At 44.1% G+C, this 16,438-nt stretch overlaps 1 protein-coding gene across 1 annotated transcript; it reads left to right on the plus strand.

The window, feature by feature from the left end:
• Positions 1–3,857: 3,857 nt before the first annotated feature.
• Positions 3,858–6,959, plus strand: FEZF1 (FEZ family zinc finger 1). The gene is made up of 4 exons (XM_045511188.2): positions 3,858–4,770; positions 4,954–5,088; positions 5,358–5,490; positions 5,918–6,959. Exons 1-4 carry the CDS (start codon positions 3,970–3,972, stop codon positions 6,274–6,276), a joined length of 1,428 nt encoding a protein of 475 aa, XP_045367144.2. The 5' UTR covers positions 3,858–3,969; the 3' UTR covers positions 6,277–6,959.
• Positions 6,960–16,438: the final 9,479 nt, after the last annotated feature.

Consider the following 16,438-nt stretch of genomic DNA (forward strand, 5'->3'; position numbering starts at 1 on the left):
GACATAAATTAAAAGCCTGTGAAAATTATACAAGTTCTTGAGTAATATCAAGAACATAGTTTAGGAATCATTGAGATCAAAATCAGATTCCTTCAGGAAAATAAAAAGAAGAGAATTTTAAATTACTTAAAGCAGAGTAGAACTTTTTTCTTATTTTCTCAGAAAGTCTTAGCTCAGAGTTTATCTGGTCTCTTCAGACCAAGGGCTGTTCTGTTTCCCTCAGGACATCTCACCCAGGATAAACCACGCATTTTAAACTCACCTTCCACGAGGATTTAAAGCGGTAGGACAAATGAATGCTGCCTTTCCATGGCTGGGAAGGGGAGGGAAAATTAATCATCAGCTCTGATGAAAAAAGGGGGGATTATAGGATTCTCCAAGAAAATACAAAGAAACTATAACCCAGTTTCCATATTGTCATTAACAAAACAAACAAGACTCCTTTGCACTCTTTTAATAAACAAATTTTAGTGTTGAACTGTTTTAGAAGCTAAATTTGTCAAATTTGCTCTGCTTTTATTGTTTTTGTTTTTGTTTTTGGGTTTTTGTTTGTTTGTTTTGCTGTTATTTTTCAACTTGTTCAGAAAAAAACCCAAAATACTGGATAGGTTTGTTAATAAGATGGAAGCCCTTTCTGAATACATTTTTGCATTTTAAGACAATCCTTACTTAATAGAGATTTTTAAAAATTAACATATGGGTTAGGTTTTAAATGGAAAGTACTCATCAACAAGTGTTGGAATATCAAGACCAGGATTTATAAAGCACCTCTTTAGTCTTTAGGATTAGGAAGTTCAGGTCTAGGAAAGGAAGGGCATAATTGCTACTTGGCGACATTAGTGTTTCTCAAATGACACTATACCTTCAAACACTTGTCAAAAAGGCAAATCCCAAAAAGACCAGTGAAAAGCAAACGGTTGAGATATTAACCATACAAAACACGTATACCCCTTAGCCAATAATTTTCCTTTTTAGTTCAGTGTCCAACGAAGGAGAAATTTACCGAGGTCAAACCAAGGCTCTTTTGCCGTTAAGGAGGGGGGAGTGGGGGAGGGGGAGAAGAGGGAGGGACACGCGACGAACGTAAAACAAACTGGTGGCATTCAGTCAAGAAGGCAGGTAACGCTCCGGAAGCGGGTGAGTTGAACAAGTCAGCTGGGCGCTCCAAAGCTTTCCGGAGCCGGGCTATTTCGTGCTTCTTTGCTTTTTCTTTAAACCTGGCCCTATGTCGGAGAAGTGCAGCAGGAGGAGGATTTTTCAATGTTGGGAAGCGGCAGGTAGGAAAGGAAACCCGATCCGCCCCCAAAGGCAGCAATTAAAGTCTTAACCCGCGACCCATCTGTCGTGGGACACCCCTACTCCCTCCTTTCCCCTAGCAAAGCCGTCCCGCGCTCTTTGTCTGGGCCGGCGAGAAGAGGAGACTGGTTCTGCGGCCCCAACAGCAAACGGAAAGAAAATCTCCAGCCTGAGCGCATGCTGGGTGACTGCATCTGGGCCGAGAACCGCTCCGAAGTGCTGCCGGGGTGTGGCGCCTCTTCCCGGACCCGGGACCCGCGCTCTGCGCTGGCCTCATTCTGCTCTACTCTGCCGCTGCATCTGTCCTCCCAGCCCGGAGCCACCTCGAGACCCGAATCCAGGCACTTACTGGCCTCGTTGCTACGGCCGGTCTCATCCAGACCTTTCCCCGACCTGGCCCTTCCGCTGCCTTCAACTTCCAAAAGGACCCACGCCTCCTCCCCAATTTCCTCAGCAACTGGGTTTCCACGCCACTCGTCCAGCTGCGCTGCTTCGCGGTCGGGCTTTGGGCGTGCTCCCAGCCCAGGCTTTCGCGGCTTCCACCCTTCTTGGCCCACCGGGCGGGGGCGGGGCCGACCCCTACGAAAAGCCAGAGTGGTCCCTGGCCTGTGCTGGGCAATGGGGTAGGAAAGAAGGAATATTTTGAGGTCAGTTTCCTCCGTTTGGGGTCCAGCTTTGCATTTGGGGGTGGAATTGGTCAGCGGCTCAACTATCCCATTTCTGGTCCACTTGCTTCCATCCTCCCACTGCAGACCCTTTCCATAGGTCCAGCTGGAAGAGGACGCCCACAGCCGCTTGGCCCGATGTCTGGCACCCGCCACCACCCATTCTACACGCATCCACTCGGGGTAACTCACCAGGTAGATGGCTCCCTGGGGTGCTGCGGGTGGCCACTTACAGGGGCGTGCAGACCACAAGGCCCAGAGCTGCCACCTCTGCCCTCTTCCTCCACATCCCGGCGTGGGCGCCAGGCTGCCGAGTCCTCCCTGCACAGCCGCTAGTGCACGCCTGGCCTTAGCACACCTGGCCCCAGGGCTAAGCTCCTCACGGTCGCAGGCTTGCCGAGGGGAGCGACGAGGATGATGTGCGCCACTGCTCCCGGCGCGCTCCGGGCAGCGCCCGCCTAGGCTTCGAGAACCCGCGCTGCCGGGGTCGCTGCCACACTGGAGTCTTCCGGGAACACTCCTTATGCTCTACAGCCGAGGCGCCACTCCGGAGTGCGCCTGGATGGGGGGCGTTGCTGGGCATAGTCTCCGCGCGCTCTCTGGGAGGCGGAAGCGCGGCTGAAGCCAAGACTGGCGCGCAGGCAGGTGGCTATGCTCGTCGCCCCGAGATGCATACACACCCTGGCAGCCGCCTGAGCCGCTTTGAGGAGGCGTGCGGACCGCAGTCTGGAGGTTAGGGGAAGGAATCAATAAGTTGTTTTCCTTCTCTGCCCAACATTCAGTATTTAAAATGCTCCCAGAGAGCTCTAGCTGAGCGCAGGTACTTAAAGAACTACTCTTTCCAGGTTCTCAATGGAAACGCATAAAAGCGCGTGTGTTTGTGTGTGTGCGTGCGTGTATGTGTGTGTGGCTGGGTGGGGGGAGGTCCGGCCCTACTCGAGGTTCCTTTTGGTGTGACACCCTTATTCCTTGCAACTCCTCAACTTTGTAGATGGAGTGTGCCTTTCCCAAGCTTATGTCACGGCATTGCATTTACAAAACCACAAACACAAAGCAAGCCTCCCACGGCCTTTAATTCTCAGGGGCGTTTGGGGAGGCCAGTTACCTGCTGGCGTCTTCCAAATGGTCCATACTCAGTTCGGGCCGCGGAGACTCCGTGATGCCAGGAGCACTCAGCCCTCGGCCCTAGAGAAAGAGGACTACGGAGGAGACAGAACGGCTCCGACCCGGGCCCAGCTCCGGCCCGGAGGAACCACGCAGGGGAGGCTCGAATTTCTCTGCCGGAGGCTCCCTGGCCCCAGCTTTCTGGAGCCTGGTGTTTGATAAATATAGCCCGGCGTTTGCCCCTGAATTAGAGTCTGTTTCCTTATTTAGCCCTTGCACAATGATTTTAGATGATGTCATTTAGAGCTAAACGAGAAAATTGATCTCAGATTTGCTTGGCCTCTAAAGCCTGGTTAAGCAGATTGAGAATTAAAAAGACAGAGGAAAAAGCAAAGGTGTGGGGGCGGGGGCGGAGGGTAGCTAAGTGTGCGCCTGAGAGTGTGTGCGCCGAGGGGAGGGCCCGCGGCGCTGCGGCGAGCGCCCCCGCCTCTTCTGGGCGGGGGAACCTCACTCACCAATGAAAAGTAGTCACTGACTGCAAAGGGAAAAAAAAAGTTTTCCTGTTGACTGTTGGAAGCGAATTGAGCAATTATCTAGTTTACCTTCTCCTCTTGGAAGTTAACGATTGGCGAGATCTTGGCTGCGTTATTGACACAACACTTTCTATTGATAGAAATAAGTAGTGATTGTCCCCTAGTCATTGGTGCGCCAAGAACTCTGCGATGGGCTGGCAGGAGTCCATTGGGCTGGGCAGGCAGGTTCGGCTGGTGATGCTGGGCAGGAGGAGGAGGAGGCTACTGGTGGTGATGGTACCCGTCCTCCTCTCTGCAGGTCTGTGACAAGCAGGGAACAAGGCAACGACGGCGCAGCCCGGCGCGGGCTGACGGACGCTGGCGACTCAGTCATGGACAGTAGCTGCCACAACGCGACTGCCAAAGTGTTAGCGACTGCTCCGGCCCGGGGCAATATGATGAGCACCTCCAAACCCTTGGCTTTCTCCATCGAACGAATCATGGCGCGCACCCCCGAACCCAAGTCCCTGCCCGTCCCCCACTTTCTGCAGGGAGCCGTGCCCAAGGGGGACCCGAAGCACCCTCTGCATCTTAACTCGTCGATCCCCTGCATGATCCCCTTCGTGCCTGTGGCGTACGACACGAGCCCCAAGGCAGGAATGACCGGGTCGGAGCCGCGGAAGGCGAGTCTGGAGGCTCCGGCCGCGCCGGCAGCGGCACCCGCGGCGCCCGCGTTCAGCTGCAGCGACCTGCTCAACTGTGCGCTGAGTCTCAAGGGCGACCTGGCCCGCGACACGCTACCGCTGCAGCAGTACAAGCTGGTAAGGCCGCGTGTGGTTAACCATTCTTCCTTCCACGCCATGGGAGCCCTGTGCTACCTGAATCGTGGTGATGGCCCGTGCCACCCAGCGGCCGGCGTTAACATCCACCCGGTGGCCTCCTACTTCCTCAGTTCCCCTTTGCACCCGCAGCCAAAAACATATTTAGCTGAAAGGAATAAACTGGTGGTCCCGGCGGTGGAGAAGTACCCCTCGGGAGTAGCTTTCAAAGACTTGTCCCAGGCTCAGCTGCAGCATTACATGAAAGAAAGCGCTCAGCTTCTGTCGGAAAAAATCGCATTCAAAACCACGGACTTCAGCCGAGGCTCTCCTAATACCAAGCCTAAAGTTTTCACTTGCGAAGTGTGTGGAAAGGTAAGCACTGTGAGTGTGTTGGCGGTGGTGGTAGTGGGGCTTCCTTCCTTCCAAAGTTTATCTTATTTCGTAATTATTTGTATACACTTGTAATAAAGTTACCACCCCCCTCCCCTCCCACTGCCTGGTTTGATTTCAAGGTGCTTGTTGGGCTAACCTGTTGTACTTGTGTTTAACTTTAAGGTCTTTAACGCGCATTATAACTTAACCCGTCACATGCCGGTGCACACAGGAGCCAGACCCTTCGTTTGCAAAGTGTGTGGAAAGGGCTTCCGGCAAGCCAGCACACTGTGCAGGCACAAGATCATTCACACCCAGGTGTGTTCAGCTGTCTCTATTTCACCTGGTTTACTTCCGAACGGTTTGTAGAAAAATGGCCGAGAATCTCATACTTTTTTTTTTTTAGCATAAGATTTGTTTAAAATGTGCTGGCTTGGACAGGGGGAAATGCCGGGTATTGTTTGCCTTTGTTCTGCCCAAAGCATGAGGGAGAGCATTACACTGTTTTCGAGTTCGTAAGACTCCACTTAATAACAAGATACCTCAATACTCAAAATACTTCTCTGCTTTTCCTCCTTTCCGCTTAGGAAAAACCTCATAAATGTAACCAGTGTGGCAAAGCGTTTAATAGAAGTTCTACTTTAAACACGCATACTCGAATACACGCAGGCTACAAACCGTTTGTGTGTGAATTCTGTGGCAAAGGATTTCATCAAAAAGGTATGGAACGCTGTCTTTCGCGGTAGTCTCACCGACAGCCCTCGGCTTCGAGGGATGTCAGAAAACGGTCTGAAAAGTGCAGCTAGTCACCGGCTCATGTGTCGCCTTTCTAACCTCTTAACGCGCAAGTCTGCTTAGAATTAGAGAAAGGCATGGCTCATATAAAGCGGGAGTATTTCTTTTTAACCTCTTATTCTCACTTTATATAATTGGATTAACTGCTGTATTAAAATGTGGAGGGAATTGCTTCCTTGTTGATGTTTTAAAAATAAATTCGGGGATCGGAGTGCAGGCGGGCAGTGCAGCCCTGAACCGGCTGTCCGAGCTGTGGCAGCTCTTCCTTTTGCCTCACTGTCCTTTGATCGTCCGCTCCTCCCTTTTCAAGCTCTCTTTTCAGGTCCACGTCCCTGTCATTTGTCTGTTTCAGGGAATTACAAAAACCACAAGTTGACCCACAGCGGGGAGAAGCAGTTCAAGTGCAATATCTGCAACAAGGCTTTCCACCAGGTTTACAACCTCACCTTCCACATGCACACCCACAACGACAAGAAGCCCTTCACCTGCCCCACGTGCGGCAAGGGCTTCTGCAGGAACTTTGACCTCAAGAAGCACGTCCGCAAGCTGCACGACAGCGGCTTGGGCCTGGCTCGCATGCCTGCCGGGGAGCCGGGCGCGGATCCGTCCCCGCCTCTCCAGCAGCCGCCGCCCGCGACGCTGCCGCCGCTGCCGCCGCCGCTGCCGCCCCCTGGGCCCTTGCAGCCTGGGCTCCACCCGGGGCACCAGTGATCAAGGCCAAAGTGCCCCCCCCAGTCCCAGTTGGGGTCCCCACTACCGAGATAGAGGCTGAATAGAGCTGGACCTCTCTACCCAAGCTCGTCTCCAAAACCCAGGGCATGTTGGGCCCCCCACGCTAGCGCCGCTGACCAGAAGCCTCTGAATTCCCCGGCCTTTCGCCTCTTGCATGTATCTGCTAAATGGTTTTGTGTATTATATTCTATATAGGCACTAACAATTATGAGAAAATTAGGGGGGGTTGTTTGTTTCCTGTTTTGTTTTTCTTTTTTAAATTTAGAAAGACTTTTCATCTCTGGTGGAGAGATGGTGTTTGTTTTGTTTTGTTTTTTTAAAAACTTCTGCTGTATTTATTGAGATCTGTATTATTCTATCCGGGAATGCTGCACCACTTTAATTTTATTATTGTATATATTTACACTGTGTTGATTCTACGGTCTCAAGATGCCTGCCGAGTGTTTATTACCATTTCCTCTTTGCCTGAGGTAACAAAACTCTGTGTGTATGTTATATATACACACACTGATGTGTGTGCCTGTAAAGGCACATTCCACATTCGTGAGCACACACACGCACACATCCGCATTAGATAAGAGTGGTTCATTATGGATGAATTTGAATTTTGGTTTTGATTCTTGCACGTGAAAAATGATTCATTGACTGTTGGAAATAAATACTTGGAACATGCTTATTTAATCAACAACTTTCAGGGTTCTGTTCATATTATGGAGATCACTGATTCTGACCCCGTCAGTCTTCTTTCTTTTTTAAAGAGTTCATCCCTGAGTTATTATAACTTAACGTTTGATCTGAAAAAAAAAAAAAGAGCAAATAATAGTCTCACCCAATAGTTAGAACTTGGGGAAAGTAATGAAATTTGGTAAGTTCAGAGATGGAAGATGTGGAGCTTTCTAACAGAAGCACGTCTTTGTGCTGGACCATCTGATTTGTTTGTAGTGCTCAGTTAAGTGGGAACGACATATCTAGACGTGTGTAATATACATCCCCACATAACGCGTTACAATGACAGCATTCAGATGGGGATCTATTTGCATCCTGAAGGCACAGACTGACTTGTACACAGCTGGCAAAGGGAGCCTCCGTGTTTTTATGTGTGTATATATGTTTATAGACGAATATACTTCCATTCAAGGAGGAAACATGGATGAAAACCAAACTGTGGCGTGTGCCAGGTCCTTGAAATGCTTCAAGTGTTAATCAGCAGCTCCGCTGTGAGCTCTGGCTCTGGTGTTTTCTAACTGCAAGTCTCTCCTGTTTTCTTGCCAAAACAGTGAAACAACTGCTAAAGACTTTAATTAAGAGGGGTAATTAGTTCAGATTTATCAAAGCCGGGTTGTTATACTATTAGCTGCTCAGTAGAAGCTGCCAGACAAGCTCCCAGCCCAGCACAGCCGTCCCGCTGCAGCGGGGCCACATCCGGGGAGAGAGGCTGGGGAGAGTGGGCCGCAGGGGTTCTCACAGCCCCGCCGGCCCCGGGGGTGCGTCTTGGCCCCTCCCTCGACCTCGCGCTCCCGCCAGGCCGGGGTGGAGGGGGTGCGGCAGAGAACCCGCCGCGGATCCGCACCCCTGGCGCAGGTAACCTCCCTTTCCGGGCAGGGAGGCCTCGCCGGCTCTCCAAGCGCCCCGACGGTAACTAGAGAGGCTCGGGAACGAGTTTAAAATTGCCATCCCGCCTCACTTTTATACATCTTGGAGCGCTCGTGGAAATGCGGCTCCGGGCAGCGACAGGCGGGACGAAGGACTGAGACGGGCAGTGGGCGCCGCAGGAGCGAGGCGCGATTCCCTTGGCAACCAGTGGCCGCATTTCCAGTGGGGGAAGGCTCCTGAGCCGAGGACTCGAGCGGCTCCTTGACGACCCAAGAGTCAGGGAAGTGGCCGACACCCCCGGTAGGGCGCCTGCGGGCAAGTGGATGAGCGGTCCTCGCGGGACATCCGAGCCAAGTTCCACTGGGGCCCCTCTTGGGTTGGGGGAGCCCAAGGCCTCAGGCACGGAGTTGGACCAGTGGGTTCCTGAGAACAAGGAATTCCTGATTCCATGTACGGACGTCGAGTCCAGACTTCTCCCCTCTTGCCCCGGGACTCACGCCCTTCAACATCCATCCCATCGCCCTCCGGCAGTGAGTCTTTTAAATCTTTACCCAGCAATCAGCAGATCGAATCCCTACCTTTCTGTTTTCCTGACCTCCCCACACCCCACCTTATCATTTGCTGAGACTAGATCCGAATTAGATTTGACTTCGGAAAGAAATGCAGAGTTTTGAAATTCCGTATTTGGGTAATTCTGAATCTGCGAGGCTGGCAGAGGTGCCACTTCCCCCAAACATCGCAGCGGAGTGGAAAATCTTGTCCCAGGTGTGGGCTATGTTCCCTCTCAGCTGCCTGTGCCCCAGGCAGCTTTGGGAAATGGGAAATGGGAAATGTAGTTTATGGGTAACCACCTTTTTGAGGTGGCTTTGTTGGCTCCTGAAAGCATGTGTTCTCTCTGAGTAAACAGACTGAGGTCAGGGGTCGTTATAACGGGCAGAAGATGGCCTCTGCCTCTTGAATTTATTTCCAATAGGTATTTGAACTTATTCTCGAAACCCCAGGATGTGATTCTCCCAGACTTTCAAGGTGACACAACTTTACTGGTGGAAAAGAAGATGAACATCGTTGAGGAAAATTACTAAACCATAACATACTTACAGTTAGGAAGTGTAATACTGAAGAAAGACGTCTTCCATGGAAGGGTAGAACTGGTCTGTTGAGGGTGAGGTGGGGGAGGGAGAGAGAGAGACAGAGACAGAGATGGAGACAGAGACAGAGAAGTGGAGGATCTGTTACTGTAATCTGGAAAGACTTTGTGAAGGTCTCACTTGGGATGGGGCAATCGTTCCAGAGAAGGCAGGTGAAGGAAACGGTTGTCTGTCAGGTCACAGGTTTGAGTAGCTTGAAGTGGTGGCGATTAAGTAGGAGAGACTGAAAAGACATTCTCTAAAATAAGCACTCAAGAGAACTACTTGTCAAGAGGTAAATTATCGATGAACTTTGATTTATGACAAAGCTGTTTGAGCTTACTAAGTAAACATCGAGGAGAACCTCCTTAAAGACAGTATGAGCTTAGAGATTAAACCAGGGTGGGGAGGGGGTTAAAATCGATGAAGGGAGATACTTAGCCAATAGCCAATGGAAGACCTTATAGTTCTCGCCCCTCCAACAAATATTAGGTGATTTTTGTCCTTCACTATCTAATCTGTAGGTATGTGCTTATATAAATGTTTATGTTCATTCATGAACCAAGTACCTTAATGGTATGAATAGCAAATTGGCTCATCTCAGTCCACCTTCTTTTTACTAGAAGTTAGCCAGCCAATTTTCTCATGTTTAGTAAGGAAAAGTGGCCAGTGTTCAGATTATCTGAGGCAGGAAATGGTTTATTTTCAACTCCCTGTTAGAGTTAACTTTTGGTACAGAGATGGTTGCGCCTTAAGACTACAGGAACCAATTTTAGAAAGTTACTGACCTGGGGCCTTATGTTTTGTTCAGTTTTGGAAATTAGAATATAGAATGGAATTAACAATGTAAGTAATTAATTATGTAAGTAATTAATGCCTACTGATTTTATTTTAACCCAGAATCCAAATCCTGATTTCTCGTAATCTCTTCTGAAAGGATATAATTTGCTCTGACTTTAAAAATTTTTTTAGTTTGAGAAGAAGGTATTGTGCAAGATTAGGACTGAGGTATCAATTTTTTCTGTAGTAAATGAAAGTATTTTTTTGGAGCCTCATTAAAGCAGTTACTTATTAGTGAAGTTTTACTGAGTTTCTCATAGAACCTCGCTACTTTCTAGATGTGGAAGAACTAAATCCACAAAGAGCAATGGAATCATGATTCCCAGAATCTGTGCACACTGTTTGATTGATGCCCCTTATATTAGTGGCAGTTGACAATGTCAGAAATCATGATTTTGTTAGATTTGGTGACAATTCAAAGCACTGACTAAATTATAACTGTAATGGGATGTTTTGTCTTTGTAAAGTATTTATCACAAAATATGCAATATAAAATCCAAACTATCTCAAATTCAAAATTAGTGTTCATTTCTTACATAAGTGTTTTCTTTGTCGCTTTATAAACCTTTCTAATGGGTAAAATCTTTATTACACATGAAGCTTATGCTTTTAAGGGATCATGACTTACTCTGTTACCAAACAGTACATACATTTTTTTAAAAGCATAAAAATTAGAGACAAACCTAAATTTCAGTGAGTAAGAATATGAAGTTGTTGCCTGGGCCTGAAAAACATTTTGAACCAGATAAAGCATTGCCTTTTTGCTATGCTTTTTGCCAAAAACACAAATTACTTTCATGCAAGAAACTATATGTATCCATTAGGTTAATTAAAAGCTAAAAAACAAATCATATTTGTAAGTAGATACCTTGTAAGTATAATACCTTATTATAAATTTCACTGTTTCTAGAAATCAATGCATGTGTCCAGTACAGCTCCAGGCAGACTAGCTAAAAACAAAAGTATATTAAACAACACACTGGTCATTTGTGTTCTCTTGGTGTTGAAGTAATTGCCAGTTCAAACTAGGATAGGTTACTTACTCCGGGCAACAGGGAAGAAGAGGGAGCTTGGTCCTTAAATGACCTTACTAGGAAAACCTACCTCTGCTATTATATTTTTTCTGCTTGTATTGTGACCTGTTGCCCATAATGATCTTTGAGGAAAAGTCAAAATCCATCATGCACTTGAATGGATACAAATTTATCACAAACAACCATGCACATTTTCTCTTCAAGTTCGCGGGGAAGTTGGGTGTCAAATGAAATCATGTTGCCATTGGTCTTATGAAGATCAAGTTACTAAATAAAGATGAAATAAGATTTTGTCAATACAAGTCACCAGGGCTAATATTTTGCTGTCAAACAAATCAATGTTGCTCATGGGTACAAAGATGTGGGAGTAGGGAGAGAAAGCATCACATATCCCTTCCTAACTGGAGCTGGGAATCTATCCCCGGATGAAGAACAGCTCTCCAGTTTGAGTTAACTCTGTTCTTGATCACAATAGTATGGACTTTTCACCGGTGAGAAATCTGAAAGTTCAGACCAATGCGAGCCCTTAAACATAGTAACAAATACAGTGATGTCTTTTGATAGCCAGCATAGAAATGTCATTTGTCATTTAAATGTGAACCAAATCTGGAATAAGTGAAACATTCCACACAGCTAAATTGTTTACACAAATCTCTGGATAAGATTTGTATTTTTAAAATTTCAACTAAAACCAAAATTTGGGACAAACCTCTGCAGAATAAACAACCCAGTTTTTTCAAGGAACAGGAAAGGAGTATGGGAAAAGAAGAGCTAGAAAAAGAGGAGAAAATAGAGGGAGAGGAGGAGGGGAGAGGGAAGGGAGAGGAAAGGGACCAGGACCAGAAGAACAAGAATACCTATCACTTAAAAGAGATTTTAAAAACAGTTGCTATGTTTTTAACATAGCTATTTATTTTAATAGTTGCTAAAATACAGTTGCTATTTATAACAATTGCTAAATGTAAATCTTATTTCGATCCCAAGCTAATAAAACAAACTGTAAAAATGAAAGTCACTTATGACATCTGAGACTTCTGGAAATTTGAACACTGACTGGGTGTTTAATAAAATTAAGGGAGTATGTTTACTTGTCAAGATATGAAAAAAGCATTGTGGTTTTGTTAAAAAATAGTTCGTTTAGAGCTAGGTATTCAACTATTTAAGGGAGAAGTGATAAGACATCTGGAATTGGTTTAGAAATAATACAAGAGAAGGAAAGTGGGTGTAAGTACAGATAAATAAAATTGGCCATGAATTGGTAATTGTTGAAGCTGGGTGATGGGTAAACGAAATTATGGTATACATCCTGAATACTTTTGATTGACTTTAAGTTTTCATTTAAATGTCTTTTACAGTAAGTTGTATCACATCACAAAACACTTTCCCCCTAAACACGTATAATCCTATCACCTTAAAGCATTAATTATATTGTTTACACCGTTCTTTTTAGTCTGATTCCAGGACTAACACCGTTATGATATAGTACTTCAGACATTTTGGAGAAGTAATTGATTCTATAATTAAACAATTAAATAATTGTCAGTTTATGATGTAGAAGAAGAGAACCAGTGGCTCTGTTCCTCTCCTGAGAAGCAAAAAAGTTGAGAGCAAATGACAATAAAAAATTTATATTGGTTGGGATACAGGCAGTGAGGAAGAAACATATGCATGCATGGGTTGGTTGAAAGGCAATGCATCAAATGGAAACTACCATTGGTATAGCATTGGTATAGTCACTCTGAGTATAGTCACCTGAGAAAATCAGAACTAAAACTCAGGATACATAGAGTATACATACATATTTATTGAGCACAAATGTTTTATACAGTGAGTTCAAAATATAATATGAGAAATCAAATTTCAGATATGTGGGGGAGTGGTTCAGGCTTCTTCTAAAAACCTGCAGGAACTCTGATAAGCCTGAGGGAAAAATTGGGGAAACATGAAAATGAATTCAGCTAGTCAACCAAACTACTGTATGCTTGAGACACAATGGGACAAGCCTTGTACTAAACGCTGTGACAATAAAAATGCAATAAAGGGGTACTGTCTGAGCTTTGATGGATCTCACTCATAATATATGTATATAATTAGGAATAACTAAAAATAATCACAAGTATCAAAATACAGTGGAAGAGCAGGGAGAGTTTCTCAAAGGAGGACCTAATGAAGCAGGCGAGGCAGATATTTGGAAAGGCTTTCCTGAGGAAGTGATTTTAATGCAAGTATTTTTTACCATCTTCTGTACCTTCCTTATCTATAAACCAGTGTTTTGGTTTATAGAAGAAAATACAATTCTAGAACAAAAACTCAGTTCTGCTTTGAGCCTCGGAGTTGGCCTTTAGAATTCATGGTGAGACAAGTCTTCAAATGTAGCCTTTGCCAAGAGAAAAATGATTTTTCTTAATTTCAAAAGCTGCATCTAGTCCTTCAGTATATCTTGGGGGAGATTCAAATATTAGTGTTAAACATATAAAAAGTAAAGAGACAATACGTAATTATTTCTGTAACATGTACCTGTTTGGACCGTGCCAGAGATAAGCTGATCTTGGTGAATGACACTTGATTTATGAAACTTAACCTGGGGATAAGTCCAATTATAGCTGCTGTCCCACTGTTGGTCTCTTAGCTGGAGTGAATGTTGTCCCATTGATGGTCTCTCAGCTGGAGTGAGTGTTGTCCCATTGATGGTCTCTTAGCTGGATTGAATGTTGTCCCATTGATGGTCTCTCAGCTGGAGTGAGTGAACATTTCCAGGCCTGGCATACTGCTGTCTATCTACCAGAATCTTCTTTCCTCTGCAATAAAAAGTAAAGACTTTCTGGAACCATTTGTTTTCACTTGGAAAGGACAGCAGTACACTTTCTTTGTCTTATGTCTAAGTATGTGATTTCTCATGTTCTCTGCACAACCTGAACTGCTGAAAAGTTGATAACCTCCTTGCCCCTCAAGAAGTCATGTGGATCCACTGTGTTGATTATATCATGTTGATTGAATTTGTTGAGCAGGAAGTTGCAAGTCTATACCTTGGTAAGTCACAGGTGTGTCAGAAGTTTAGTAATAAACCCGAGGAAAATTCAGGAGCCTGTCACTACAGTGATGTGTTAGGGGCCTAAAGGTATGGGATTGGTTGCCACAGCACCTCCAAAGTGAAAATGTTGCTGCATTAAACACCTCTTACCCTTAAGAAAAAAGTTATAACATGGTGTTTTTGATTATGGAGGTGATATCTATATCTGAGGTTGTCGTTTGGACCTATTTACTGAGTGGCCTGAAAAGCTACAAATTTTGAGTGCAATCCAGAGCAAAGTAAGTCTTGAGAGATGATACGTCTGCAGTTAAAAGATCCGTGCAACAAATGCAATGGTGATCTAAGTGTCAGTGGCAGATCAGAATGCCATATGGAAACTCTGTCAGGATTCAGTAGGTGAATCATTGTGCAGATCCTTAGGTTTCAGAGCAAAGCCATGTCCTCTTCTTCAAAGAATTATGCTCTATTTCAGAAAAAGCTCTGACTTTTACTGAGTCCTAGAGGAGACTCGATACCTCACAAATGAACATCAAACAAGTTTAAAACTTAAGCCTCCCAATGTGAACAAGGTGTCTTTGGCCCACCAATCCACAGAGTCGTGTTTATGAAACACGATTTCACTACCAAGTGAAAGTGGTAGATTTGAAATTTGGCCTGATTAGGTCCCAAGGGCAAAAGGGAGCTGCAAGAGCAGATGTCCCAGGCTTTCATACTGTCTGTATTTTAACCCATATTTATTGTCTCCTGGGACATTCTCTATAATAATTGACTGAGGGAAGAAAAATACGAGTCTCATTTAAAGATTGCTCCACATGATACATGGACACCAGTCAGAAGTGAACCCCTGAAGCATTGTAACTCCGAGCACAGGAAACCTTCAAAGATAGATGAGGGATATATTTTCTTTGGAATGAACTTTTGAGTAATATATTAGGTTGCTCATTTGAAGGAGAGATGGCAAGAAGTATGGATCTACATTTATTCTTAATCGGTAGCTAATTATAAAACCAAGAAATGAAGAACAAAAGATTTAGAATAATGATTACCTATGAGTAGGAAATAAGCCAATGAAATTGGAGGTTACACACGGAGGCTCCAATGTTAGCGATGTAGTCTTTTTATTAAACTGGACTGTGTGTATTAGGATGATTACTAATAGATTTTATCGCTAGTATTTTTTATCTGATTAGCATTTTTAAAATAATTTTATTTTTTAATTGAAGTATATTTGATTTACAATGTTTTGTTAGTTTCAAGTGTATAGTAAAGTGATTCATATACATATACATACACACATATATACACACATACATATATACTACATGTACTATATATGTAATCTATTTTTTTCTGGATTCTTTTCCATTATAGGTATTACAAGGTATTGAATATAGTTCCATGTGCTATTCAGTAGGTCCTTGCTGTTTATCTACTTTATACATAGTAATGTGTATCTGTTAATCTCAAACTCTTAATTTATCTATCTGATTAGCACGTCATTTAAAAAAAGTTTAGAAACATCACTACATTTTGGAACCTTTAGGATACATCTAATTCTGAGGAAAATCCATATCCTTAAATACTTAGGAGAATAGTCTAGAAGGAAAGAAGAGAAATTTATTTAGCACTTAACTCATGAAATTAGAAAAAGAGCAAAAATGTTTAGGTAAAATGGTGAAACTGATCATTAACAAATTAAATAACAGAAAAACAAGATAATTAATAAATGAGACCATGCTGTTTCTTTTGAAAAATGATAAATCATAGGATTAAATAGTATTGGGGTCAACTGAGTAGTCATTAAGAAAAATAAATATGGGTCCATGCCTCCCACTTGAATCAAGGTAAATTGCAAAAAGATAAAGATATAGTGAAAAATGTGTAACCATAAAGGTCATAGAAGAAATTGTGGACTATTTTTTAATACTCACATAATGAGGATACCATGTATGGCAACAAACCTAGAATATATTAAAAAGATGTTGATAAGCCAACCTCATAAAAATGAAAAAAAACCATTCCTATCTAAAAAAAATTAAACAAAAGAAAAATGATAAACTAGGAAAAATGTTTGCAATTAATCAGACAAACATGGGGCAAAAATCCTTACTACATGAAGAAGAGTTCCTTACATATTTGATATAAAAATGTTCACAGAAATAGTTCATAAAAAAGAAAGCACAAATGTTTGCTAAACATCAGACATTCAACGTCACTTTTATTAAGAGAATTGTAGATTAAAACTTCAGTGAAGCAATTTTCACCTATTTGATAAGCAAAAACTCAGTTGGTGAGGTTTTGGTGAAAATAGGCATTCATCCGTTGCTGGTGGTAGTTTCAATTGATACATTTGTGGAGGGTAATTTGGAAATACTCAAATTATAGGTTATACATCTCATTTGACACCACAATTCTACTCCTAGGAATTTATCTCACATGCAGGAAATAACTATGTAATTTATTTCAGCATAATTTGCAATAGTAAAGACTAGAAACAGCCTATATACCCATCTCTA

The sequence above is a fragment of the Camelus bactrianus genome, chromosome 7 (assembly GCF_048773025.1).
Source record: "Camelus bactrianus isolate YW-2024 breed Bactrian camel chromosome 7, ASM4877302v1, whole genome shotgun sequence".
Taxonomy (NCBI): Eukaryota; Metazoa; Chordata; class Mammalia; order Artiodactyla; family Camelidae; genus Camelus; species Camelus bactrianus.